The following is a 25,467-nucleotide window of genomic DNA, read 5'->3' on the forward strand; positions in this document are numbered from 1 at the left end:
CCGGATCGAAGCGGCCGGTTCCCGATGCTCATCGCGTGCTCCGGTCTGAAGATTGCATTGCGGTCTCGCGAGATGATGACGTAGCGGTCTCGTGAGACCGCACATCATCATCTCGCGAGACCGCAATGCATGCAGCGGTCACCGGGGCGTCGCGCGGAGCGGGAAAGGCAGGTTCCTGATCCGGATGGGGGCCACCGGAGGGTGAGTATGTAACTTTTTTTTTTTTTTTTTTTTTAATTATTTTTAACATTAGATATTTTTACTATTCATGCTGCATAGGCAGCATGAATAGTAAAAAGGTCACACAGGGTTAATAGCAGCGTTAACCGAGTGCGTTACACCGCGGTCAACGCTGCCATTAACCCTGTGTGAGCGCTGACCGGAGGGGAGTATGCGGGCGCCGGGCACTGACTTCGGGGAGGAAGGAGCGGCCATTTTCTTCTGGACTGTGCCCGTTGCTGATTGGTCGTGGCTGTTTTGCCACGACCAATCAGCGACTTGGATTTCCATGACTGAAGAGGCCGCGACCAATGAATATCAGTGACAGACAGAAGGACAGACAGACAGACGGAAGTGACCCTTAGACAATCTATAATATAACGGTGGGAGCGTCACTCTGTCCGAAGCCTTTATAGACTGCGCAAGCGCGACTCACCACGCCTGCACAGTCTGGACAAGAGTGACGCAGCCGAACTTACTTATCCCCCCCCCCCAATATACCGGCCATGGGGGCTCCACACACCCGTGTATCCCCCATAATATAGCGGCCATGGGGGCTCCGTGCTCTGCAGCTCCGGTCAGGGTAGATGTAGAGCCCAGCGGAGCTCCAGGACCTTCGATGATGTCACCAGCATATGACCAGTGACACGAGTGGGCGGAGTCAGCCCTCGCTGTGCTGGCTGCAGGGGTGCTGTATCCATTATAGCCAGCGCCGCACTCAGGCAGTAAGTACAGCCACACTAACGCAGTACAGCCACACTCGCCCGCACTCACACAGTACAGCCACACTCAGCCACACTCAGTACAGCCACACTCACACAGTACAGCCACACTCACACAGTACAGCCACACTCAGCCACACTCACACAGTACAGCCACACTCACACAGTACAGCCATACTCAGTACAGCCACACTCAGCCACACTCACGCAGTACAGCCACACTCACGCAGTACAGCCTCACTCACGCAGTACAGCCTCACTCACGCAGTACAGCCTCACTCACGCAGTACAGCCGCACTCACGCAGTACAGCCGCACTCACGCAGTACAGCCGCACTCGCAGGACAGCCGCACTCGCAGGACAGGCGCACTCGCAGGACAGCCGCACTCGCAGGACAGCCGCACTCGCGCAGGACAGCCGCACTCGCGCAGCACAGCCGCACTCGGGCAGGACAGCCGCACTCGGGCAGGACAGCCGCACTCGGGCAGGACAGCCGCACTCGGGCAGGACAGCCGCACTCGGGCAGCACAGCCGCACTCGGGCAGCACAGCCGCACTCAGCACAGCCGGAGAGAGAAAGATGGGAGCAACATATGGCAGAATGGAAACAGGAACAGGCAGAATGGGTACAGCACATTACAACAGAATGGGGGCACAGGATGGGAGCAGAACATGACAAAATGGGGACGCAGGATGGGAGCAGAACATGACAGGATGGGGGCAGGATGGGAGCAGCACATGACAGGATTGGGGGGCAAGATGGGAGCAGCACATACCAGGATGGAGACCATATACCAATATAAATGCTCGCCACCTGGGCGTAGAACGGGTTCAATAGCTAGTTATATATATATATATATATATATATATATATATATATATATATATATATATATATATATATATATATATCTGAAACCACAGAAAGTCTTAATAATCTAGCTTCGGCAGTGCACTCCTATGAATCAGAGATGTAGTTATGTTTCCTTTTGTGTGGTTCATACTTTTACATCTAAAATGTTTGTTCCTGCTTATTGACTTAGGTCAATTTATTCCTCTTTCCTAGGAATTTGATGTGTTAGAGTCCCCGTGATACTTTTTATTTTTCTTTCATGGCCAAGGTCTCCACATAATCCATCTGGCATCGGATTCCTCCCTTCTCCTGCTTGTCTACCTCATTTGGCTCCCTGCCCTCTGCGTCCCACAGCTATTCCTTGCAGGGCAGAAATTAAACTGAATGTCAGTGTGTGATGAGACTTGGTGGGGGAACCACAGCTTACAGACGGCTGCTCCCCCACCCCTCCACCCTCTCCTCTAGACCACATCACACATGCAACTCGGGCGGCACATATTTCCCCTTATTCACCATCATGCATTAAAAAAAAATGTGGTTAATATTTCATAACAGTATTTTACTCGTGATGGATGTGTAATAGTATTGCTATGTGTAGATTTGTTACATTGTCGTTCTGTGCAACAGTGTCGTTACATGCAACATCATCATGCAAACTATTCCAAGTGCGATGTTACTAGACTATAAAGTTGCCCATGCATGTGCTAAACCAAGGCATAAGTCCTAGTGCAATCGAAAAGTACTGGTAGTTTATATTCTAGATCCTTTTTTTTTTTTTCATGCGGACCCTATACCAAAAGATGACAGCAAAATAATTGCTGTTTTACAGAATTTTCATAAGTGTCCCACTGTGAAGTGGCCGGGTTTGTAGAAATACTGCACCATTTAACAGCACAGTAGCCATAACTCAAAGAAATGAACTACCTCTATGGGAAACCTCATTTCAGTCGTTCATGTTTAACTCTGATTTTACATATCAGTTGTATCATCTGTATTTTGGAATCAGTGTGGAATATACAACCTGGCAGTTAAAGAGATTTTTTGGGTTCTGAAACGCTTTAATATCTTATACTTGTACACTTTCTTTCGATTTCCCCATAAATTTTTAAGCCATCTACTTTTAAGCAATGGAGGCATTCATTGTTCATTTGACCTAGGGGTAAATTCAACAAACAAGTCTTCATAAAAATCTTGTGACTTTAGGTATTTTTTTGCCAGCTCCACCAATAATACTTAGCAAGAAGGCACATATCTAATCGCAACTCGATAAATTCATCATAATTTACGCCTCAAAAATGGCGCAAATAACAGATGTGTTATCCAGTTATGGACTCTACACCATGACTGGATGGAGTACATTTCTGATGGAAGCTGAAAGGTACACCAAATTTGCCTATATTTGAGAACAGGCCTATGCACCACAAGGAGAACTCCATGCAAACTTGACTTGGTCTTCCACCCAGCCAAAGAAACGAAAAAAAAAAAGTTGGTGTTGGGCACCACTATTACAATAGATCAAGAGTGCTACAATATGTATTTTACTATACAAAAGAAAAAGATTCACATAAAAATAAACCTGTGCATACCCGCAAAAATAATGAAAAAAAAAACAATACAACAAATTTATTTAACCTAAAAATACAAAACAGGACATACAGAAATAAACCTCATAACGTTTGTTATAGGTGAAAATTGCATTTTATTGTATGTTTAACAATGCATAGCTTATATGTACTGCATACTATGTTCAATAACCGTGGACGCAAATGTGTATGTAGCACAGTTTATTTTGTTGTTAATAAACTAATTAAAAAAAGAAAGAAAAGAAATGAACCTCTGTTTGTAGCTAAAAGAGAGAACTCATTTCAATTGCACCTAAAATAAAACTATAACCCCTCAAAGGCCAAATTAATAAAGGTTAAAAAAAAAATAGCACAATAGGGAAACAGTAACAAAAACTAAAATAAAAAAAAAATGAATGCATAAATATTACATTTTGGCACAATGGAAATCAAAAACCAACAATGACTGTATTCAAATACCATAAATAGTTGTCATAAACTGATATTGCCAAGAAGGAAGAAAGAAAGGCAGGGAAAGAGCGCCCATGTGTTACTCTACTTCCAAGGGCAGCATCATCAGGAACCTCAGGATTATGCAATTTCCTACTTTATTAACTTGGCATTTAAGGTGTTTTAGTTGAGTCTCGCCCTGTATTTTATAGGTAACTCCCTTTAAAGTGAACCAGTCCGCTGATATATGCCGCCCAATCCACAGGCAGCATGTATCAGATACTGGGTGTAGAATCTTAACCAGGTATGTCTGACGCTGCAGGGTTTCAGAGAGAGACATACTTTAAAAACCGCCGGTGACTGAGACTGTGCTGTAGACTCGTTGGACAGGCAAATGGCAGCTTTCCCCCACCGCCCTGGATTGACCGGTCTCTGCCTATACGCGCACGTAGAGGAAACTTACAGAATTGGACAAAGAGTGCACAATAGTGGTAATCATCTAAGGAGGGAGAGTCGGTAATTGCTTGGTAGCGCTCACCTTGTGGAGTTGGGACAGTCACAACTCCTACAAAGACATGAAGAAACAGATGCTGATAGCCCTGTCGCTGGCGGAAGAGATTCTCCAGGAGATATTGGATCCAAAAGGATAAGGCTATGTGCACACGTTCAGGTTTTTTCGCGATAAAAACGCTATAAAAACTCATTAAAAACGCATATATTATGCATGCTATCATTTAGAATGCATTCTGCATGTTTTGTGCACATGAAGCTGGCTAGAAATGGTATATGAAGTGAGCGAAGGGACACAGATTACCAAGCTAGTTTAGAACCCTAGATTTAGCTAGTTAGCTATACTGACATTTATGTCCCTTCAAGCTATCCACATTTTACATTGTACGTGTGATATATTTCTCCCCCTGTCCTATTAGGGCATTGTAGGGATAGTAGGAATAGCCGGCGTGGAGCGGGGGCGCCACGGCGTAGGCAAATAGGGTGCCAACCTCCGCAGGCAGGTAGGGGACACATAGAGAATGTAGGGCTTGGCACTATTCCGGCCTTTCCTATAGTACGCTTGTATTTACTGGTGATGGTTTTTGTCAAGTGCACACGTATGTTTTTAATATATTAAATAAAAGTTATATTTTATGGTTATCTTGGAAATTGCCTTTTGGGGATTTTTCTGTGAGTTGAGTTTCAAGCTACCCTAAGCATTTATATTATAGACTGTGAGAGTTCATCTAGTCCCGCTAAAAATAAGCCACCATACAGCAGCTCCATCCGGGTTAAATAAAAAAAGTTATAGCTCTCAGAATAAAGCGATTCAAAAATAATAATTTTTTTCTATAAAATTTTTGTTGTTTAAAATCGCCAACACACAAAAAAACCTATATAAATGTGGTATCGCTGTAATCGTACTGACCCGAAGAATAAAGCTGCCCTATCAATTTTACCAGACGCAGATCGACATACAAAAAGCAATTCCTCAATTCTGCCTGCCAAATATCGGAATAAAAAGCGGTCAAAAGATGTCATGTGCCCGAAAATGGTCCTGCAAAAAACAAGCTGTCGCATGACTCTGTCGGCAGAAATATGGAAACATTATAGCTCTCAAAATAGATCTGGTGATCTGCCAATGTGACATGCACCCACTGAACTCCAATATGATGCTTCTTCCCTTCTGAACTTTGCACTGTGCCTTAAAAGTAGCTTTCGACCTCATATGGGGTATCTGCGTACTCGGGAGAAATTGAGCAACACATTTTTGGGTCCATTTTTTCCTGTTACCCTTGTGAAAATAAAAAATAATGGTGTCTTAAGTAAAGTTTTTGTGACAAAAAGTTAAATGTTCATTTTTTTTCCTTCCACATTCTAAAAATTCATGTGAAGCACATGGAGGGTGAATAAGCTTCTTGAATGTGGTTTTGAGCTCCTTGAGGGGTGCAGTTTTTATAATGGTGTTACTTTAGTGTATTTTCTGTCATATAAACCACTTCAGATGTGAGGTGGTCCCTAAAAGAAAAATGGTTTTGTAAATTTTGTTGAAAACAAAAAATGAAAAATTGCTGGTTAATTTTTAACCCTTATAACTTAAAGGGAACCTATCACCCCCAAAATATAAGTTGAGCTAAGCCCAGCAGCATCAGTGGCTTATCTACAGCATTATGTTATGCTGTAGATAAGCCCCCGATGTATCCTGAAAGATGAGAAAAAGAGCTTAGATTATACTCACCCAGGGGCGGACCTGGTACGATGGGTGTCGCGGTCCGCCTCCCATCTTCATAGGATGACGTCCTCTTCTGGTCTTCACGCTGCGGCTCCTGCACAGGCGTACTTTGTCTGTCCTGTTGAGGGCAGAGCAAAGTACTGCAGTGCGCAGGCGCTTGGCCTCTCTGACCTTTCCTGGCGTCTGCGCACTGCAGTACTTTGCTTTGCCCTCAACAGTGCAGACAAAGTACGCCTGCGCTGGAGCCGCAGCGTGAATACAAGAAGAGGACATCATCGTAAGAAGATAGGAGGCCTCGGACCGGACCGCGATGCCTATCGGACCAGACCGCCCACCCAGGTGAGTATAATCTAACCTCTTTTTCTCATCTTTCAGGATACATCAGGGGGTTATCTACAGCATTAGGCCGGTTTCAAATGTCCAGATAATTCTGGTATCGGAGTTATCCGTGTCCGTGTGCTCACGTAGCACATCAGTGTGGCACACGTGCGGCAGCCAGGTGCCGCCCGTGTGCCGACTGAGGACCACACAGACCGTGCAGGAGACAGCGCTACAGTTAAGCGCTGTCCCCTGCTTTTGGTGCTGAAGCCGGCATTCATTCCTTCTCCCCAGCAGCGTTCGCTGGAGAGAAGGAATGAAAAATCAAGGTTTTTTTTTTTTTTGTTTGTGTTAAAAATAAAGTTTGGGGTCACCTCCCGCCTCCCATCCCCTGTGCACCTGCCCGCTTGCCGAGAAATACTCACCCAGCTCCTGCGATGTATGCTCTCAGCGCCAGCAGCCTGTCCTGTGTGAGCGGTCACGTGGTACCGCTCGTTACAGTGATGACTATGCGCATATTCATCACTGTAATGAGCGGTACCACGTGACCGCTCACACAGGACAGGCTGCCGGCGCTGAGAGCATACATCGCAGGAGCTGGGTGAGTATTTCCCGGCAAGCGGGCGGGCGCACAGGGGGTGGGAGGTGACCCTTTAACTTTATTTTTAACACAAACAAACAAAAAAAACTTGATTTTTCATCTCTTCTCTCCTGCAGGGGACAAGAGATGAATGCCGGCTTCAGCACCACACGCAGTGGGGACAGCGCTTACTGTAGCGCTGTCTCTCCTGCGGGTGGTAAGTGCACACGGAGGAGAGTGCACACTGTTCTCCTTATGCATGTGTGTGGGATGTATTGCGGTACGTGCTGCTGGAGAAAAGCGGACATGTCTCCGTGTTTTGCACACGGACACACTGTCCGTGAAAACACGGAGACATGTGCATAGACCCATTCATTTGAATGGGTCTACGTGTGTCAGTGTCTCCGGTACGTGAGAAAACTGTCAGTACACGTACTGGAGACACTGACGTGTGAAAGAGGCCTTACAGAATGCTGTAGATAAGCCCCTGATGCCGGTGGGCTTAGCTCACCTTCGATTTTGGGGGTGACAGGTTCCCTTTAACAAATAAAATTGTTTAAAAAATTGTGCTGATGTAAAGTAGACGTTTGGGAAATGTTATTTATTCATTTTGTGTGACATAACTCTCTGGTTTAAGGGCATAAAAATTAAGTTTGAAAATTGCAAAATTGTCACCAAATTTTCATTACTTTTTCACACAAAAAACACAAGTCATATCGAAGAAGTTTTATGACTATCATATGTCACGAAAAAGTAATCTCCGAATCAGTGGGATCCTTTGAAACGTTCCAGAGTTATTACCTCATAAAGTGACAGTGGTCAGAACTGTAGAATTTGGCCTGGTCATGAAGGTGAAAGCAAGCTTGGGGGGTGAAGGTGTTAATATAGTTTCCCCCATTTTTGCTGATTTATATATGCATGTTGCATTTAGCACTATTGTTAAAGTCCCCATGTTTTTTTTTAGTTCATGTCGCTAAATCCAGGATATTTGTATTAAGAGCATGCTTTCTGCCTATTGCAATCATTTGCCTATTGTTATAGGTTCTGCAAATGCGGTAAGTGCTCGAGCGATGGAGATTAACTTTTAATTCAGCTGCTGTGATTAGTGATTCAGCAGGTGACTAGCCAAGCAGGGATATCCTGAGCCGCAGACACCGCTCCGTGGAGGATTAATCTATAGAAACAATCCGTTCTGTGCAATGTATGGGCTGCTGGATCCATCAGTCTGTCAATCCCATGTGTAATTACACCTCAAATTGTTCAATTAGAAACCTCTTGAATACAAGTGGGTTGATAAATTGATTTTATTTTATATGCATGCCTTGAGCAGGCTAATAATTGATTGTACCCGGCAACAGTACACATGCATTTACTCTTTGCACAAGAACTACTATGATCTGAATATTTTATCATATATAAATTCTTTTTCTGGGATTTTTACAGATGGTTAGACATCTCATATACTCTAATATGTCACTTTCTACCATCTTCTGATTTTCCTATATTTTACTTATTATTATTTAGTTAACTGTCATAATGGATATGTACTAGCTAGAAAACTAGAGGGACATTCACTGAACCCAGAAAAAAAATCAGATTGCTGCAATGTTTGGATCAGTGGCGGGTCTCTTGACCTGAACTCAACAGTGTCATATGAATATAAGAGGATGTTGACTTCAGGTTCAGAGATGTGTAGCTGGTCTAGACATTGTTTTGTACGTTTACTGAGTGTTGGAAACCGACCCAATATTAAAAAAAAAACAAAACAATAATTCGGCTAATGCATTGAAATTGTGTAAGAAATATATATACCTTATATACTCGAGTATAAGCCGAGACCCCTAATTTTGCCACAAAAACTGGGAAAACTTAATGACTCGAGTATAAGCCTAGGAAATGCAGCCGCTACTGGTAAATTTCAAAAATAAAAATAGATACCAATAACAGTAAAATTAATTGAGACATCAGTAGGTTAAATGTTTTTGAATATCAATATTGAATCAGGAGCCCCATATAATGCTCCATACAGTTCATGATGGGCCCCATAAGATTCTCCATATTAAAATGCGCCCCATATAATGCTGCATAAAAGGTTAATGGTGGCCTCTTAAGATGCTGAATGGAATATTATGCCCCATATAATGCTCCATAAAAGTTGATGGCCCCATAAGATGCTCCAAAGAATAATATTCCCTATATGCTGCTCCATAAAGGTTAATGGCCCCATAAGATGCTCCATAGAATAATATGCCCTATATGCTGCTCCACAAAGGTTAATGGCCCCATAAGATGCTCCATAGAATAATATGCCCTATATGCTGCTCCATAAAGGTTAATGGCCCCATAAGATGCTCCATAGAATAATATGCCCCATATGCTGCTGCTGCAATTAGAAAAAAAAAATGACATACTTGCCTCACGTCGCTAGGGGTCTGGTGGCGGTGTCCTGAGCAGGCGGGGACACCGGTGCGCTATGGCGGCCAGGTGTGGGAGTCGCCATTGGCTCAGACCCCTGGCACTTGCGATATTCACCTCTCCCCGTTGCACCGCCACGCGCCGCTGTGTCTTCCGGGTCTCTGCAGTGACTGTTCAGGCAGAGGGCGCGCACTAACCTCGTCATCACGCCCTCTGACCTGAACATCACAGCCAGAGGTCATGGAAGACAGCCCGGCGGTGGAATGGGGACAGGTGAATATCGCATGGCTCACCCTCCCCTGTCATACTTACCCCCTCCTGGCACGGTCTCTGCTTCTCAGATGGTCTCTGGTGCCTGCAGCTCTTCCTGTGTTCAGCAGTCACATGGTACCGCTTATTAAAGTAATGAATATGTGCTCCACGCCTATGGGAGTGGAGTCGCGTCCATATTCATTACTTTAATGAGTGGTACCATGTGACCGCTGAACACAGCAAGAGCTGCGGGCGTCGGAGACCATCGGAGAAGCAGGGAAGTGCAGAGACCGCACCGGGAAGAGGTGAGTATGATGTGACAGCTGCCGCTCCCCCTCCCCCGCCGACCCCTGAGACAATGACTTGAGTATAAGCCGAGAGGGGCAATTTTAGCCTAAAAAAAATGGGCTGAAAATCTCTGCTTATACTCGAGTATGAACGGTACGTATTGTTACTCGCAAATTGATTCCCTCTTTATCCTAGTGGTTTCTTCAGGAGTGGAACTGATGATGTTTTATTTTTTCTGGCAAATTCCACTTTAGTACCCCACGCTAAAAGTCGGGTTACGTTAAACGAGGTGCGGCACTAAACGACCGGCTGACCAGCTGCTTGCTTGCTGATCGGCTTTTGTTTAACAGCCTGTTTACGCAGGCAGGGCACGCTTCAAATAAGCACTGAATGATCTGTAACAGATCGTGCAGGGCACATAAGGTACAATTGTTCTCGGCAGCACATGCCCTGGTTATACAGAACAATGCACTGCCAAGAACTTTTTTTTGTGTAGCGCAAAACATAGTTTCACCCAACGAGCAATCGTTTTGCCCAATTGTCAGGTGTGATAGGCAGCCTATTACATCATTACAGCATTTGTGAGGTGAGGAGCTGATCCTGAATTCAGAGGGCTTGGCCCATAATCTTAGAAATTAACTAAAAGGAAGGTGTTTCATGTTTTGTGTTTTTTTTTATAACCCTTTCATGACCTTTGAAATACCTATACATTATGGTTCGGAAGGGGTTCCGGCCTTTGAAGTATGGCTACGTCATGGCGATCACATGCGACACAGGAGGTCTACCCTCACTATTGCCTCTGGGAACTCAGCTTATGTGACAGCCGCGACATGGCTGTCACTGCTAGGAGCGGTACACGCACCACCCCAGGCTGGTAACTCTCTAAATGCCACGATCGATATCGATCGCAGCATTTGGGAGGCCGGGAAAGGGAGGGGGCTCTCTGTTTCATCTGATTGGCGCCCCCACAACATAATCGTTATGTCCTGATCTTTTACATGGCAACCCAAGGTCGTCATGATGACCTCCGAGTCAGCCAGCTACGGCACGCATTTTAGACCATGCCAGGAACATGGTCTAACAGGTGATCTGACAGTGCAGCACTGACAGGTATAATGCATTGAGCGTCCACATGTTTGGCATTTCTGTAGCGATGAGAACCCCCTTAGTTTATGGGTAAATGTCTCCAGAAGCACGAGCTGGGCACTACATTGATTGGGTACTACAATGTAGGGCTGTGGAGTTGGTGTCCATTTTGGTGGAGTCTGAGTTGGAGTCGGTATATAGTGGCACAGTAGTTCAGTACGAGATATGCTGTAAATTTTTTCATTAGAATTTGGGAAAGTTATGACATGTCTTAAAAATGCCTGTTCTTTTCCAGACCTAAGGATTTAAGCTTTTAGGTGTGATGAATCTGTGCTGCACTTTATCAACATGCTCAGTAGTGACCAGTGCTGTGGAGTTGGAGGTTTGGCTTAGCACTACACCACTACAATGAGTACTGGGTACTATAACGTACGGGCCTTACACTGGCAGATCCACAATTTTCACTTAACAACATCCTCTGCTTCTTGTTTCTGGAAAACACCCATGGAATCAAAATAGTCAATACACCAGTAAATAAATTCCCAGTCGGGTGTAATTTCCAAAATGGGGTCACTTGAGGAGGGATTCTGCTCTTCTAGCACTTAGGGGCTCTGTGTATAATGTCCACAAACTATTCTACAATAAATGTTATGTACCCCAAAATGGTACCACAAAAAATAAGCCCCCTGGCTGACAGCTCTGTTTGCCAAATAATAAAAAAGCTACAGCTCTCAGAATATGGCGATGAAAAAAACTACTTTTTATGAACAAGAATTTTTGCTGTGTGATAAAAAGATGACATAAATCTATATTGTATTGTATATTGTATTGCTGTAGTCACACTGACCCAAAGAATATATCCATCTTATCACATATACCGCACAATGAACTGCGCAAAAATGAAAATAAGAACTATTCTTGTAATGCTATTTGTTCATTCTACCTCCCAAAAGTGGAATCAGGCTCCGCTGACAGTTATCCTGCGCTCTCTTCTGAGCGCTTTTGTTTTGTTTTCTGTGTAAATTCCCCAAAATTGCGATTCAGACAAAACCCCGGAAGGAACCACTCACTTATGAGGCAGACGGCGTCACTGTGGACTGGTCTCTGTTCCAGCGGTGTCCCATCATTTTAGGAGTCATTTTAGCGCACAAGTGTGAGTGACCACAGATCTGAGCATGCCTAATAAGATGGATACCTCCGGAGCAGACACTAAACAGAGTCAACGTGCCTCCATCTGCCTCATGGTGGCTCTGTTGGGGTTTTGTCTGAATCACATTTTTGTGGAATTTACTCAGAAACCCAGACATACCGTAAGTGCTAAGTGTTGAACATGAACAGGAGAATGTGCTCCAGCCTTAGTCTGGAAGCTATCAAAAAATATTACTTACCTCAAGATGTTACCAATAAAAACCCTAATTTCTCCAGCCCCCACTCAGGTCCATCACCTGTCACTGGAACTATAGGGGGTTCCCACATTACTGGCAGATCAAAGACTGTGGACTCCGGCTCCCTTAAATAAAATCAAGTGAATTCTGCTCTCCCAAATCCAAATGCCCCCTCCTGAGCCCCACTGTGCCCAAAGCACAGTAGGCAGCCACACGAATAGCATTATTGTAGTGGGGACAGAGCACTTACAGTGTGCTTATCACTAGAAGCACAAACTGGGCACAATGGAGCGCTGCAATATATGTGGGCACAATGTATGGGCACCAAACTGGCATATTTGCAATTCTGCAGAAAAAAGGCCTTGTGTGGATGTCACAAAAAAGTCACTGCAGCCATAGAAAAATTAATTCTATTCTTCAATGGGGGTCACTTTTGGTGGTTTTCTGATGTTCTGGCCCTTTAGGGTCTTAGGGTTTCGCCCGTAAACTATTCTACCAAAATCTGTACTGCAAAAGCCAAATAGATCTCCTTCCTTCTCAGCCCTGGCCAAACAGTAATTTCTGACGACACATGGGTCATCACCGTGTTCGAGAGAAGTTTCGTGATAAATTATGGAGTCCAGTTTCAGATATTAACTCTTGTGTACCTGACAAATTTGCAACGAATGCAAAAATGTCATATTTTATTGCCTCAATGTTATAAAATTCTGTGAGGCACCTATGGGTATAAAATAGTCACTGCACCCTTAGATAATTTCCTTAGGTTGTAAGGTTTCTAATAGGGGGTCACCTGGGTGGGTTTCTGCTGTTCTGGTACCTCAGGGGCTCAGCTAATGGAGCCCACAATTTATTAAACATTTGAAATCTGAGTGCTAAAAGCCAAGCATAGCTCTCCTTTCCAACCGATCCCTGTCTTGTGCTCAAACAGTAGTGTACAACCACATGTGGGGTACAGCCATATTTGGGAGAAATTGCATAACAAATTGTGGGGTCCAATTTCTCCCTTTACCCCTAGTTAGTAAATTATAAATGTGGTGTTAAAACAGTATTTTAGTGAAAAAATATATATATTTTTGTTATAAATGTGGTGTTAAAACAGTATTTTAGTGAAAAAATATATATATTTTTGTTCTCACATCTGAAATATTATAAAGTTTTGTGAATCACCTGTAAGTTAAAAATGCTCAGTACACCCCTAGATGAATTACTTGAGTGGTCTAGTTTCCAAAATGGGGTCACGTGGGGGTTTTCACTGTTTAGGCACTTCAGGGACTCTCCAAATGCGATATGGTGTCCGCTCTCGAATGCATTTTTGCCTTCCGTGCCCTGCCATGTGCCCAAACAGTAGTTTCTCCCCCCATATGGGGTGCCTGCGTACTCAGGAGAAAATGGACACCAAAAATTGTTGTGCAAACGAGCCAAAAAACAACGCTTTATTGTCATACTGCCGGACAAAAAGTGGAATAACACGCGATCAAAAAGACGGATATAAATAGCCATGGTACCGCTGAAAACGTCATCTTGTCCCGCAATAAACAAGCCACCATACAGCATCATCAGCAAAAAAAAAAAAAAAAAGTTATACTCCTCAGAATAAAGCGATGCAAAAATAATTATTTTTTCTGTAAAATAGTTTTTATCGTATAAAAGCACCAAAACATAAAAAAAAATCTAAATGAGGTATCGCTGTTATCGTATTGACCCAAAGAATAAAACTGCTTTATCCATTTTACCAAACGTGGAACGGTATAAAAATCAGAATAAAAAGCGATAAAAAAAGTCACATGCCCAAAAATGGTACCAATAAAAACGTCAACTTGTCCCGCAAAAAACAAGACCTCACATGACTATGTGGACCAAAATATGGAAAAATTATAGCTCTCAAAATGTGGTAACGCAAAAAATATTTTTTGCAATAAAAAGCGTCTTTTAGTGTGTGAGGGCTGCCAATCATAAAAATCCGCTAAAAAACCCACTATAAAAGTAAAGCAAACCCCCCTACATCACCCCTTAGTTAGGGAAACATAAAAAAATTAAAAAAATGTATTTATTTTCATTTTCCCATTAGGGCTGGGGATAGGGTTGGGGTTAGGGCTAGGGATAGGGTTGGGGTTGGGGCTAGGGCTACAGTTAGGGTTGGGGCTAAAGTTAGGGCTGGGGCTAAAATTAGGGCAAGGGCTACAGTTAGAGTTGGGGCTAAAGTTAGGGTTTGGATTACATTTACGGTTGGGATTAGGGTTATGGGTGTGTCAGGGTTAGGGGTGTGGTTAGGGTTATGGTTGGGATTAGCGTTAGGGGTGTGTTTGGGATACGGTTTCAGTTAGAATTGGGGGTTTCCACTGTTTAGGCACATCAGGGCTCTCCAAACGCGACATGACGTCCAATCTCAATTCCAGCCAATTCTGCGTTGAACAAGTAAAACAGTGCTCCTTCCCTTCTGAGCTCTCCCCTGCGCCAAAACAGGGGTTTACCCCAACATATGGGGTATCAGCATACTCAGGACAGATTGGACAACAACTATTGGGGTCCAATTTCTCTTGTTACCCTTGGGAAAATAAACATTTGGGGGGCTAAAAAACATTTTTGTGGGAAAAATTTTTTTTTTATTTTCACGACTCTGCGTTATAAACTGTAGTGAAACACTTGGGTGTTGAAAGTTCTCACAACCCATCTACATAAGTTCCTTGGGGGGGTCTAGTTTCCAATATGGGGTCACTTGTGGGGGATTTCTACTGTTTAGATACATATGGGGCTCTGCAAACGCAATGTGACGCCTGCAGACCAATCCATCTAAGTCTGCATTCCAAATGATGCTCCTTCCCTTCCGAGCTCTGCCATGCGCTCAAACGGTGGTTCCCCCCCACGTATGGGGTATCCGCATACTCAGGACAAATTGGACAACAATTTTTGGGGTCCAATTTCTGCTGTTACCCTAGGAAAAATACAAAACTGGGGGCTAAAAAATAATTTTTGTGGGAAAAAGAAATAATTTTTATTTTCACGGCTCTGCGTTATAAACTGTGGTGAAACACTTGGGGGTTCAACGCTGTCAAAACACATCTAGATAAGTTCCTTAGGGGGTCTATTTTCCAAAATGGTGTCAATTGTGGGGGGTTTCAATGTTTAGGCACATCAGGGGCTCTCCAAACGCAACATGGCGTCCCATCTCAATTCCAGTCAATTTTGCATTGAAAAGTCAAATGGCGCTCCTTCCCTCCCGAGCTCTGCCATGCGCCCAAACAGTGGTTTACCCTCACATATGGGGTATCGGCGTACTCAGAACAAATGGCACAACAACTATTGGGGTCCAATTTCTTCTCTAACCCTTGGGAAAATAAAAAAATTGGGCGAAAAGATCATATTTGTGAAAAAATATGATTTTTTTATTTTGACGGCTCTGCATTATAAACTTCTGTGAAGCACTTGATGGGTCAAAGCTGTCAAAACACATCTAGATAAGTTCCTTAGGGGGCCTACTTTCCAAAATGGTGTCACGTGGGGGGTTTCAATGTTTAGGCACATCAGGGGCTCTCCAAACGTAACATGGCGTCCCATCTCAATTCCAGTCAATTTTGCATTGAAAAGTCAAACGGCGCTCCTTCCCTTTCCCGAGCTCTGCCATGCACCCAAACAGTGATTTACCCCCGCATATGGGTATCAGCATACTCAGAACAAATTGTACAACTTTTGGGGTCCATTTTCTCCTGTTATCCTTGGTAAAATAAAACAAATTGGAGCTGAAGTAAATTTTTTGTGAAAAAAAGTTAAATGTTCATTTTTATTTAAACATTCCAAAAATTCCTGCGAAGCACCAGAAGGGTTAATAAACTTCTTGAATATGGTTTTGAGCACCTTCAGGGGTGCAGTTTTTAGAATGGTATCACATTTGGGTATTTTCTATCATATAGACCCCTCACAGTGACTTAAATCGTGATGTAGTCCCTAAATAATATTGGTGTTGTAAAAATGAGAAATTGCTGGTCAACTTTTAACCCTTTTAACTCCCTAACAAAAAAAATTTGGTTCCAAAATTGTGCTGATGTAAAGTAGACATGTGGAAAATGTTACTTATTAAGTATTTTGTGTGACATATCTCTGTGATTTAAGGGCATAAAAACTCAAATTTGTAAAATTGCTAAATTTTCAAAATTTTTGCCAAATTTCCGTTTTTTTCACAAATAAACGCACGCTATATCGAAGAAATTTTACCACTATCATGAAGTAAAATATGTCACAAGAAAACTGTTTCAGAACCGCCAAGATCCGTTGAAGCGTTCCAGAGTTATAACCTGATAAAGGGACAGTGGTCAGAATTGTAAAAATTGGCCCGGTCATTAACGTGCAAACCACGCTTGGGGCTTAAGAGGTTAACATAAAAACTTGATTTTCACAATGCATCATTTTCTTATGACACGTTCCCTTTAAATAGATTGTGCAGCTCAATATAAATAAAAATAAATCATCGTAACTGATTTAGCAGGGAAATTCTTACTTTTTGTGTTGTGTTCCTGAAGCTATGGAGCTGCACCGTAGGTGATGTTAAGCTTTGTGTTGTTATGCTTTTCCTATAAATTAGAAATTGAAATATTGGACATTACTTCATGTTTCTAAAGGAGCCGCCCCAATCATCCAGAGCGGTATTAACTAATGAGATATTTTCCCGGGCCTTTCAAGGACAAATCTGCGGCTGCTTTTTGCTTCCCATATATTTGGTTATTAGGATTTTCAGCCCACACTCCCTGCTGTCTATTGATTTAGCTCATTAAGTGTGGGAACATAGTTTCATTTTCTAAGATTGAATACAAAACCTGAATGTAATATTATTGTTTTTTTTTTTTCCTTTTTGGGGAAAAAGCTAATGAAATTACTAATAATCAGGTATTAAATTACTAAATCTGTTGATTAAGATATAGTTAAAGGAGCTTGGCTTGTCTGTAGCTCTGGCATTGTGGAGTCAGATAAATGTACCGTATTGAGCAGGTCTTCCCCATGCTGTTTCCTTCTTGGGAGAGCGGCCGTTCATACCGTGGAAATCAGGGGACCACGTTCTCCTTTGTCTGCATGTGTTCTAAAAAACCAGACATCTATGGGTCCGTAGGTGAATGAAAACTTCCAGTTTAGATGGTATTTTCTAATTGAGGTTTTGGTTACCCCTGCAGGAGAATGTTATAAAAGTATACATGTTATTAACAAATTTGCTGAATATATTCTTTTCAAGATTCTGTAGGTTATATTCAAAAGAAACAATACATTAATCATCATGTGTGCATCAAGATGATGAGAAAATAGCGCTATGATTTTGGGTGGTTGTTTTTGTTTTGTTTTTTTACATTTGTGGAGTTAGTCCTTATTCTTTTGTCATTAGACATTGAAAATGTTTTGTTTTTTTTTGTTTGTTTTTATTACATTTTTTGTTTCATTGAGTAAAAGAACCCAAGTAGCACATGAAATATTCTACTGTTTCTTTGCGCCCAGGTACCGGTGCATCCTGCATATATCCATTACTGGGGACCACGCTGAATGGCTGGTATTTCCTTGCAACTGAAGTGGATGACATCTGTTATAATTACGCCAAGAAAAATGTTGAGCAGAATCATTTGGCAGAGCTCATTAAAGGTATGTATTCAAGACGATGAAGATCTAACGTGAGTGATAGAGTACAGTATTTTATTACTTGACATACAGTAGTTGTGTATTGACCCTATGGCCACCGCAAATGCTGTTCATACAAAGTGACGGACATGTCATTATTTTATTATAATTTTTAAAGGTTACATTTCTGTGTCTGACTTGTACTGGTCCTCCCAGATGTATACGTAACTTTTTGCATTTATCTTTTGTCTAACTCCATTTCTATAGAGACCTACAGATGGGTCCAGAAATATTTAGATAGTGATACAAGTTTTGGCATTTTAGCTGTTTACCAAAACAAATTCAAGATAGTGATATAATCAATCTGGGCTTAAACGGAACCTGTCAGCAGTTATGGCTGCTATAAGATGCGGCCACTGCCTCTTCATTGCTCCCCAACATCGCGCTCCTGTGCAGGCGTACTTCTCTGTCTTGTTGATTTGTTGAGGGCAGAGCAAAGTACTGCGGTGCGCAGGTGCCGGGAAAGGTCAGAGAGGCCCAGCACCTGCAGTACTTTGCTCAACAGGGCAGATAAGAACACCTGCACAGGAGCGTGATGCCGGGGAGCGATGAAGCAACAGGAAGGCAGCATCGCAAGAAGATGGGAGGTACCCGGACCTGCAACACCCATCGGACCGGATCTTCCCCTTGGTGAGTATAATATAACTTATTTTTCTTCACTTGCAAGTTGGATCGGGGGCTTGCCTACAGCATTATAGAATGCTGTATACACTGTGTTTCAAATTATTATGCACATTATATTTTTCTCGGATTTTCCTAAATGGTCGGTGCAAATGACAGTCAGTCTAATAAAAGTCATCACCCGTTAGAGTATACATCTAATCTTATTGAAGAAACCTCCCAATGATAACAGTATAATCTCCAAAATGAATAATAACTCAAAATGCACTGTTCCAAATTATTAGGCACAGTAGAATTTCTAAACATTTGATATGTTTTAAAGAGCTGAAAATGCTCATTTGTGGAATTTGCAGCATTAGGAGGTCACATTCACTGAACAAAAAAGCTATTTAACTCCAAAACATCCTAACAGGCCAAGTTACATGTTAACCTAGGACCCCTTCTTTGATATCACCTTCACTATTCTTGCATCCATTGAACTTGTGAGTTTTTGGAGAGTTTCTGCTTGTACGTCTTTGCATGAAGTCAGAATCGCCTCCCAGAGCTGCTGTTTTGATGTGAACTGCCTCCCAACCTCATAGATCTTTTGCTTGATGATACTCCAAAGGTTCTCTATAGGATTGAGGTCAGGGGAAGATGGTGGCCACTGACCACACCATGAGTTTATCTCCTTGTATGCCCATAGCAGCCAATGACTCAGAGGTATTCTTTGCAGCATGAGATGGTGCATTGTCATGCACGAAGATGATTTTGCTCCTGAAGGCACGTTTCTGCTTTTTAGACCATGGAAGAAAGTTGTCAGCCAGAAACTATATTTACTTTGCAGAGGTCATTTTCACACCTTCAGGAACCTTAAAGCACCCTACCAGCTGTTTCCCCATGATTCCAGCCCAAAACATGACCCCTCCACCTCCTTGCTGACGTCGCAGCCTTGTTGGGACATGGTGGCCATCCACCAACCATCCAATACTCCTTGCATCTGGACCATCCAGGGTTGCTAGACACTCATCAGTAAACAAGACTGTTTGAAAATTAGTCTTCATGTACAGTGCCGGCAAAAAAAATCTTTACATTTGCGCAGCAAAAAAAAAACTTTACATATAAAATCCACATCATAATTTCACTTTTTAAAAGTGTGCACCATGGGGGAGATAATAAAAAACTGTCTAATATTAAAGCTGGCTTTGTTGCAAATATCAACCAATCAACGCTCAGTTTTCACTTCTTTGGTAAAGCGAAAGCTGCCCTCTGATTGGTTGCTATGTGCAGCGTAGCCGCTTTTGCTATTTGGCAGTCTTGTAAAGATTTTTTTTTGCCGGCACTGTATGTCTTGGCCCACTGCAACCATTTCTGCATGCGAACACTGTTTAGGGTTGGACGAATAGTAGGTATACGCACCACAGCAAGCCTTTGAAGGATCCTACACCTTGAGGTTCGAGGGAATCCAGAGGCACAAGCAGCTTCAAATAACTGTTTGCTGCATTGTAAAGGTATTTTGGCACCTGGTCTCTTAATCCAATGAATTTGTCTGGCAGAAACCTTCCTCATTATGCCTTTATCTGCATGAATTCTGTCTGTGCTCTGTTTCAGTCACAAATCTCTTCACAGTATGATGATCACTCTTAAGTTTTCGTGAAATATCTAATGTTTTCATCCCTTGACCAAGGCATTGCACTATTTAACTTTTTTCAGCAGCAGAGAGATCCTTTTTATTTCCCATATTGTTTGAAACCTGTGACCTGCTTAATAATGTGGAACATCATTTTTAAGTAGTTTTCCTTTAATTAGAATCACCTGAAAAACTAATTATCACGTGTTTAAGATTGATTTCAGTGATCCATTGAGCCCCGAAACACAATACCATCCACGAGTTTATTTGAAAAACAAAGCAATTAAATCTTTGTGACACTTAAATCCAATTTGCATAATAATTCGGAACACAGTGTATAAGCCCTGAAAGGCGGGGGCCGCATCATATATCGGCCAAAACTGCTGACAGGTTCCCTTTTAATATGCAGACTGTCTGCTTTAAAGGAAACCTGTGACCCCCAAAATCGATGGTGAGGTAAGCTCACCGTCATCATGGGCTTATCTACAGCATTCTGTAATACTGTAGATAAGCTGCCGATGTTAACTGAAAGAGGAGAAAAAGAGATTAGATTATACTCACCCAGGGGTGGTCCCGCTCCAATGGGCGTCGCAGGTCTGGTCCGGGGCCTCCCATCTTCATTCCATGACGTCCTCTTCTGGTCTTCACGCCGCGGCTCCCACGCAGGCGTACTTTGTTTGCCCTGTTGAGAGCAGAGCAAAGTACTGCAGTGCGCAGGCGCCGGGCCTCTCTGACCTTTCCGGCGCCTGCGCACTGCAGTACTTTGCTCTGCCCTCAACAGGGCAAACAAAGTACGCCTGCGTGGGAGCCGCGGCGTGAGGACCAGAAGAGGACGTCATGGAATGAAGATGGGAGGCCCCGGACCAGACCTGCGACGCACATTGGAGCGGGACCACCCCTGGGTGAGTATAATCTAATCTCTTTTTCTCCTCTTTCAGTTAACATCGGCAGTTTATCTACAGTATTACAGAATGCTGTAGATAAGCCCATGATGACGGTGAGCTTACCTCACCATCGATTTTGGGGGTCACAGGTTCCCTTTAAAGCAGACAGTCTGCATATTAAAAGGGAACCTGTCAGCAGTTTTGGCCGATATATGATGCGGCCCCCGCCTTTCAGGGCTTATACACTGTGTTCCAAATTATTATATTTCTATAATGGGACTTATGACTGCGTTTTTCTTAGATTTGTGTTCTTTATGAATATGCAGTTTGTCCGTGATGGTCCTAGTCAGTCATATATTGGTACTTAGATCAGTAATATGTTGTTATTGACTGATATGCTTCCCACTAAGTACTTTCTATTGACCAGATACTGCCAGTGTGACGGCAGCCTAAGGGGTGCAATTTTTAGAATGGTGTCAGTTTTTAGTATTTTCGGTCATATAGGCCCCTCAAAGTCACTTTAAATGGAATGTGGTCCCTAAAAAAAAAAAAAAAAATGAGAAATTGCACGTCAACTTTTAACCCTTATAACTTCCTAACAAAATAAAATTATGTTTCAAAAATTGTGCTCGTGCAAAGTAGACATGTGAGAAATTTTATTTATTAACTTTTTTTTTTTACATAACTGGCAGGGCATAAAAATTAAAAGTTTGAAAATTGCAAAATTTTCACCAAATATCCAATATTTTCACGAATAAATGCGAGTCATATCGAAGAAATTTTACCACTATCACGAAGTACAATATGTCACGAAAAACAGTTTCAGAATCAGTGGGTTCCGTTGAAGCGTTTCAGATTTATAGCCACATAAAGTGACACTGGTCAGAATTGTAAATTTTGGCCTGGTCACGAAGGTGAAAACAGGGTGAAGGGGTTAATAAAGATGTCTAAATCTAGCATCATAGGCAGAATGGCATTGTGGGCTGTGCGAGGGCCCAAAGCGGCTTGTTGTGCACGTTGGCTTGACATGTACAAAGCTACAAATGTTTGTTTTTTTTTCCTTTTTATTTTGTTAGTGAAAGACTCCTAATTAAAGTAGAAATATACCCGTGTCCCTGGATGTAGCCATAGAAACCAGATAGAAAACCTCCATTGTTTACATCGGTACCTGCATTCAGAGATCTGCAAAATGCTTCACAATAGAATAAAAGGTTTAGATGACAAACTCCTCTCTGCTCTTTATACTTATTAAAGGCAAAATCGCTTATTAAATTTAAAAAAAGCCCTTTAAAGTTCTTTATCTGGTCCAATCCGACAAGCTGGTGATTTTCCATAGGTATGTTTTTTGCTTTTCCATGTGAAAAGAAGCCGCTCTTTACATGGGTAACATCGGGCAAATAATGGGGGTGACAGATACTTTCATTGTAGCATTTCCATGGGGCACCACTTTCCCAAGGTAGATTTCCAGACCAGCTTAGCCTGAAACGTTTGGCCCCATATAACCCCCCACATTTAGACATTGGCTTTCCTCCATTGGAAAATTCACCATGAGCACCAGATTCATGCTGCCTTCCATAAAGACTGTTAGGGAGGATTAATTATCTGTTTTTTGGTTTGTTTGGTTTTTCTTATGTTTGGGTCCATTAGATCCATAGAAAGATAATGTTAATGTTACAACATGCAGGAAATTCTCGATAATAATTGGTGAGCGTTTCATGTTTTGCAATTATTTACAGTGAATTGTGGTTAAATTGTCTCACTTTAACATCATTTTTTTTTGTCCTTTAGTTGTTAAAGTCCCTCAGAAAACACTTCTGATGGATGCGTTGAAAGAGGAGTCTGGCATCATCTATGATTTTTGCATGTGCAATCCTCCTTTTTTCGCCAATCAAATGGAAGCTCAGGTACAGACGGTCACACCGCGTTCATTAATCACTAGTGATCTCAGTATAGAGTGACACGTTAGCGCCTGTCTGTCTCACTAATGTTTCAGGCCTGGATCATAGCAGGATACATAGCAGCCTGTTTGTGCCTTAAAGGGGTGGTCCGTTACCTATAATGCCCTTTATAAATATCTATATTTAAGCCCCAACTGCTTAATTATAATAATTAGCTTTATTCTACATTTTCCTGGTAGGCTACCTATTCTCACCCCCTCCCACCGAAAGAGGACGTCATCAGGAGATGGCAGTGACAAATCTGTGGTAAGTGGCCACAACGCTGCCCCCTGATGATAGCCTAATTCAGGAGGGGTGATGGAAGCTGTGGGGCATTGACTGCAGGGCCATCCTCCTGTGTTGTCCTGCTCGAGACTCCCCTCAAACGAAACATCACAGGAAATAACATTAAATAACAAATATAGGGATGTGCTGTATAGGGAGAACACTGTCAACATTTATAATTAAGCAAATTACAAAGGTAGTTAGGGCTAATATATAACGCCCTTTATAAATGTGTATCGGACCACCCCTTTTAATTTCCCAACATGTGACAGAGCTACATATATGTCTCTCCTGGCTGCAGTTTTTTGGCACAAGGTTAGAGGAGGCTGGGTTTTTAAATAATTTAATAATAATAATAATAATTTAATTAATTTATATAATTTGTTATTGTGAACCGTTAAGCAAGTTGAAGATGAAATGATCTCTAAAGTTAAAACACATTTCCTTTGTATGTTAGGCACAAAAATTATTATATATATATAATATAATGTTGTCATTTTTTAAATTTTAAAAATGATAAAAGTGGAAATGGGCTAATGAAAAAGTTTGGGCACCCTTGGAGATTTGTGTGCTCAGATAACTTTGCCCAAAGTTTCAGGCCTTAATTAGCCTGTTAGACCTACACAATATTGGAAAGGTGCTTGTAATGTTGTGGTTTATTGAAGTATATGGTTACAAGGCAAATACATGGAAGTTTTTGACCATTTTAGCTTGGAAAGAATTGATGCTCTGACTTCCTGATGTGTCCTATTTTTTTTTATCTTTTGCATAAACCATATCTCCTATGCAAGCAGCAGAGTGTTCTAATTGTGCTGCGCAGGATGCTCCCCGCTGACTCCTTCTTCCTGAGGTTTCCAAGGCAGCTCTTATTAAAGGAAATTATTTTTTACTTTGAGCTGCTCTAGAATAGTCTTCATGGCTAAAACTGTCATTGATTTTTACATGATGGTACATTCATCAAAGGAAATGCACCAGAAAAGTGGCATAATGTCCTTTTGATAAAATCGTACGACTGGTTTGTGTAATATTAACAGTCCGTGTATTTTTATTGGGTTTTTTTTTTATGACAAGCATGACAAGTTTGCAAAAAAAAAAAAATTAAAGAGACACAGATTATTTACAAATTCATTCAGCTCTCAAATACCACTATAAGCACGGATTAAAGGGGTTGTCCACTTGTACACTACTCGGATAACTACTTATCAATCACTATATTTCCCCGATGTAAAATAATCACAGCCTATACTCCCCTATTGTGCCGGCATCGGCTCTCCCGGGGCATGTGTGCTTGTGTGACGTTGTTGCGTCATGTGAGCCCAGGAGCCAATCGGCAGCCGCTTCCCTCTCACTTCCTTCGGTTGTAATTGACATTCATAGGAAGTCAGAGAGCAGCAGTCGCACTCTCTTCCTCCAGGAGTCCGTTCTGTCTGAAGGAAGTGAGAGTGAAGTGGCTGCTGATTGGCTGCTGGGCTCACATGACACAACAACGTCACACAAGCCCCGAGGGAGGCGGCACTGACATTGCTGGAACAGCGCCGGCACAATCGGGGAGTATAGGCTGTTGTTATTTTACATGAGAGTGATATAGTGATTGATTGAGAAGGGGTTGTCCAAGTATTGGACAATCCCTTTAACAGAGGGATGTCTGCTCTAATTAACCCCATGTACCTGTGCCCTGTTAGAACATGTTTATATGTCAATACAGTTAGAAGGGAAATCAAAATGGAACTCTTTAATTGCATGAAGAACCAAACACCAGCAAGATTTACAATTAATCATTAATATTCTAACCCTTCATCAGAGGAGAAGGGGTCACTGTTTCTCATTGTTCAGATTGACTGCTGGTAGCGGGAGACTTACAGGCCAGGCATTGCTCTCTTGGGAAAATGTATGCAAATTAGCTCCCCTCCAGAAGGATGAAAACTGCCTCTGTAGCGTCACCTACCGTCATTGGTCTCGAGCAGTATACTCCCTCACAAAGCCATCCAGTACCTTGTTCTGCAGTGACAAGGAGCAAGACGCTTGCAACGGCTGTCTGCAGATGGGTGTCCTTTTCTTTTAAAGCACCACTCCAGCGTTTCCTGTTGTTTTTTTGGCAGCATTAGAGTGGTGCCACTAATCTACGT

The 25,467-nt window shown here is 42.3% G+C and overlaps 1 protein-coding gene across 2 annotated transcripts in view; it reads left to right on the top strand.

Moving 5' to 3' along the window:
- Nucleotides 1-25,467, top strand: part of METTL16 (methyltransferase 16, RNA N6-adenosine) — a 135,429-nt gene that overhangs the window by 54,763 nt on the left and 55,199 nt on the right. For both annotated transcript variants that reach the window (XM_069761283.1, XM_069761285.1), the window contains exons 4-5: nucleotides 17,829-17,969; nucleotides 22,908-23,023. In XM_069761283.1, coding sequence (XP_069617384.1) covers nucleotides 17,829-17,969; nucleotides 22,908-23,023 — 257 coding nt within the window. The remainder of the gene's footprint in view (nucleotides 1-17,828; nucleotides 17,970-22,907; nucleotides 23,024-25,467) is intronic.

This window comes from Ranitomeya imitator, chromosome 3 (genome assembly GCF_032444005.1).
Source record: "Ranitomeya imitator isolate aRanImi1 chromosome 3, aRanImi1.pri, whole genome shotgun sequence".
Taxonomy (NCBI): domain Eukaryota; kingdom Metazoa; phylum Chordata; class Amphibia; order Anura; family Dendrobatidae; genus Ranitomeya; species Ranitomeya imitator.